We start from the raw sequence: 2,684 nt of genomic DNA, 5'->3' as shown, positions 1-2,684 counted from the left end.
AAAAAAAAAAAAAAAAAAGAGGAGAATGCGAGCTTTGAGTTGGTTTAGTCAGCAGATCCAAGTATTATCAAAACATGGCCTAATGATACCCCATCCATAATAACCTACAGTCAACAGCTGCTCCTGCCACAGAAGGTATAAATAACTTAAACCACCCTTCCTAAACACTGAAATATTTTTTGTTATTTCTGAAGTTTACTTCCTTAACTTACCAATGGCTCTTTCAATCTTGCCCATAACCTGGTTATTAGGGATTGCTCTCCCCGATTCATAGTCAGCAATAACTTGCGGTTTTTCATTGATTTTCTAAAAATAAAAAGATAAAAAGATGCCTCAAACATTGGCACAATGTAAACATTCAGGACCAAACCCCAAATACTCTACCACAGTAATATGTGACAGCTTACAATCATGTCAGGATTAAAAGAGAGCAATACATATAGGCGTACTCCATCGTCACTCTTTCCCCTCCTTCCTGTGTTCAAATGCAGCAGGGATGGTGATACCCATTGCAGACAGACTTCTACTTCTATCAGGCTCCCAGATAGAATAACACTAAGTACTGCAGTTCATTAATACAACAATGAGCTTCTGAACGCAGTATCAGACATAGATGGGACAAAAAGCCTTGTGTCAATGCTAAGTTGATGTGGTAAGAGGAAAGAAAAAAAAAAAAGCCTCCCAGCAGCTCACTGGCCATAAAACTGCTCAGTTCCTAGGCAGATGTACAAAGGTTGCACAGATAAATCCCTGAGCTATTTCTAAAGTTACTAATTTTGCCCAGGGATCTCGCAAAGACATTACATTCACCAAACTTCCAATCTGTGATACCATCCCACTGCAGCAATCCAAAAGGAAACAGAAAAAAATGTGTCTACCTTCACCCCTCCAGAGGTGTCTAAATCCTTTCTCTAGTAAGCTGGAGCAGACATCAGAGAACACTGGGCAGTACTTACTGTAGCCAAGTCCTTCTGGGTCATGCCCTTGCTCTGTCGACCCTGCTGGATTACTTTGCCCACCTCCAGGGGAACTCTGTCGTGGTGCAGCTCTTCTGTTTCTCGGTCTAGCTTGGCTGTGTTCTTTGTAATAAAGTGTTGTTTGTTTTGGCCTGCTGCCCCTACAATTCAAGCAAGAACAAAAAACAAGAACAAACAAAACAAGGCTCAGACTGTATAACAAAGTATCAAAGTGCCTGTTCTGAACACTCCACTGCCCAAATCTCAGAGAGTTTTCGGGATTTTGACATGCTAATATCAGCATCAACTTCAACCAGACACTGCCAGCTGCAGATCATGGAACATGTTATCTTAATCCTGCTAAATGCTGACATCTAAACATAGTCATTCAGAACTCTTCCCCTTCTTTACTTTATCTCCAAACTGAACTCCAGATCTGCAAGTTAGTGTTACAGCTTGGGTGGATTTACTATATGAACTTTTACCTTGTTTGTTTGGTTACAAGACAGCCCAAATATGTGGCTTTTGCTCAGTTTTCCAATGCTGCTTATACTCTAACTTTATTTAGTTTTGCAGAGAGCTAGAGGCTCTCATTTTAGTTAGAATATTTAAGCCATAGTTTGAATCTCTTCTCTATCATTAGTTATTGAAATTCAGTCTCTTGGTTAAGCTGACCAAACTTTAAACACTATTTTCTCCTGCTAAAGGATAATCTATTTATTCACAGCTATCATAATCTCTTCCCAAGGTGAGAGAATCAGAATTTACATCAGACACAAAACAGGGAATTTTTAAAGACCTATGCCAAGGTAAACAAGAGTAGTTATAAGACTTCTCAACCGTATATATGATCAACAATAAGACTAAATCATATAAATTAGGAGTTTAATCTAAACTTTTGCTGTCATGAAGGCTTTTCCAAGAGTTTTGTAGCTTTGGATCCCTAAAAATATTAATTTGTTAGGAAAATTTGTTAAGAGGTTACATAGTCCATCTCTCTACCTAAAGAAAGGAACTGCTATGCACACATCACTGCTGGGCAAATTTGCCTAACGTGTTCAAAGGAGACTCTAGCAATAACGGGTGCCCGTCCTGCTTTTAGTCACTTGTCAGACCAGGCACTAGGCAGAGTTCAGATCTGGGTGACGAGATCAGCAGAAATTCAGCGATGGTTACACTGAAGCATTCTTTGGCTTTCGCAAGAAGCCTGGAGGTTTTCTCAGGTCCCAGTTGTGGTCAACTATGGCTTAGCTCAGCGGACATGTCCTTAGATGCCACTAGTCTCAGATTATGCTGGGCAAAAGAAGCTTAACAGACCAAGCTTCAAGCAGAAGCAGCTCGGCTGAACTGCAAGATAAAAAGGAGGAAACATCTATAACATCAATTGCTCCCCACTGAGCTAGCGCTCCTCTGGGAAAAGCGATCTGCTTCTTTTCACTTTGCAGGCCTCCCTAGACCTAAAGGACGACACTACTAAGCCATTTTTCAGAACACAGACACGAATCGATCAAAAGGCAATGGGCTTTGGGGCTATCCTGAAAGCTAAGCACGACGCCAAAGCGCTCTGCGGCGCACTGCGATACGCACACTTCTTGGAGGTCTCCACATCCTCCCCTCGCCTCTGAGCGGCCAGGATCGCCTGCAGAAAGAGAGAGCGAGACGGGAGGAAAAGGAAGGTCAGCGGGGCAGAGGGAGGCCCGGCGGCGCGGCCCGCGCCGATGCCGCCGC

At 42.5% G+C, this 2,684-nt stretch overlaps 1 protein-coding gene across 1 annotated transcript in view; it reads right to left on the bottom strand.

Annotated features, from left to right (window-relative positions):
- Positions 1 to 2,682, bottom strand: part of EDF1 (endothelial differentiation related factor 1) — a gene marked incomplete at its 5' end in the record, with an annotated part of 3,649 nt that extends 967 nt beyond the window's left edge. The window contains 3 exons of the mRNA XM_085308372.1: positions 213 to 306; positions 957 to 1,117; positions 2,544 to 2,682. Coding sequence (XP_085164498.1) covers positions 213 to 306; positions 957 to 1,117; positions 2,544 to 2,682 — 394 coding nt within the window. The remainder of the gene's footprint in view (positions 1 to 212; positions 307 to 956; positions 1,118 to 2,543) is intronic.
- Positions 2,683 to 2,684: the final 2 nt, after the last annotated feature.

Source organism: Rhea americana, unplaced genomic scaffold, assembly GCF_003343005.1.
Source record: "Rhea americana isolate MKP2758 unplaced genomic scaffold, rheAme1 scaffold_273, whole genome shotgun sequence".
Taxonomy (NCBI): Eukaryota; Metazoa; Chordata; class Aves; order Rheiformes; family Rheidae; genus Rhea; species Rhea americana.
This window is presented reverse-complemented; position numbering and strand designations above follow the sequence as displayed.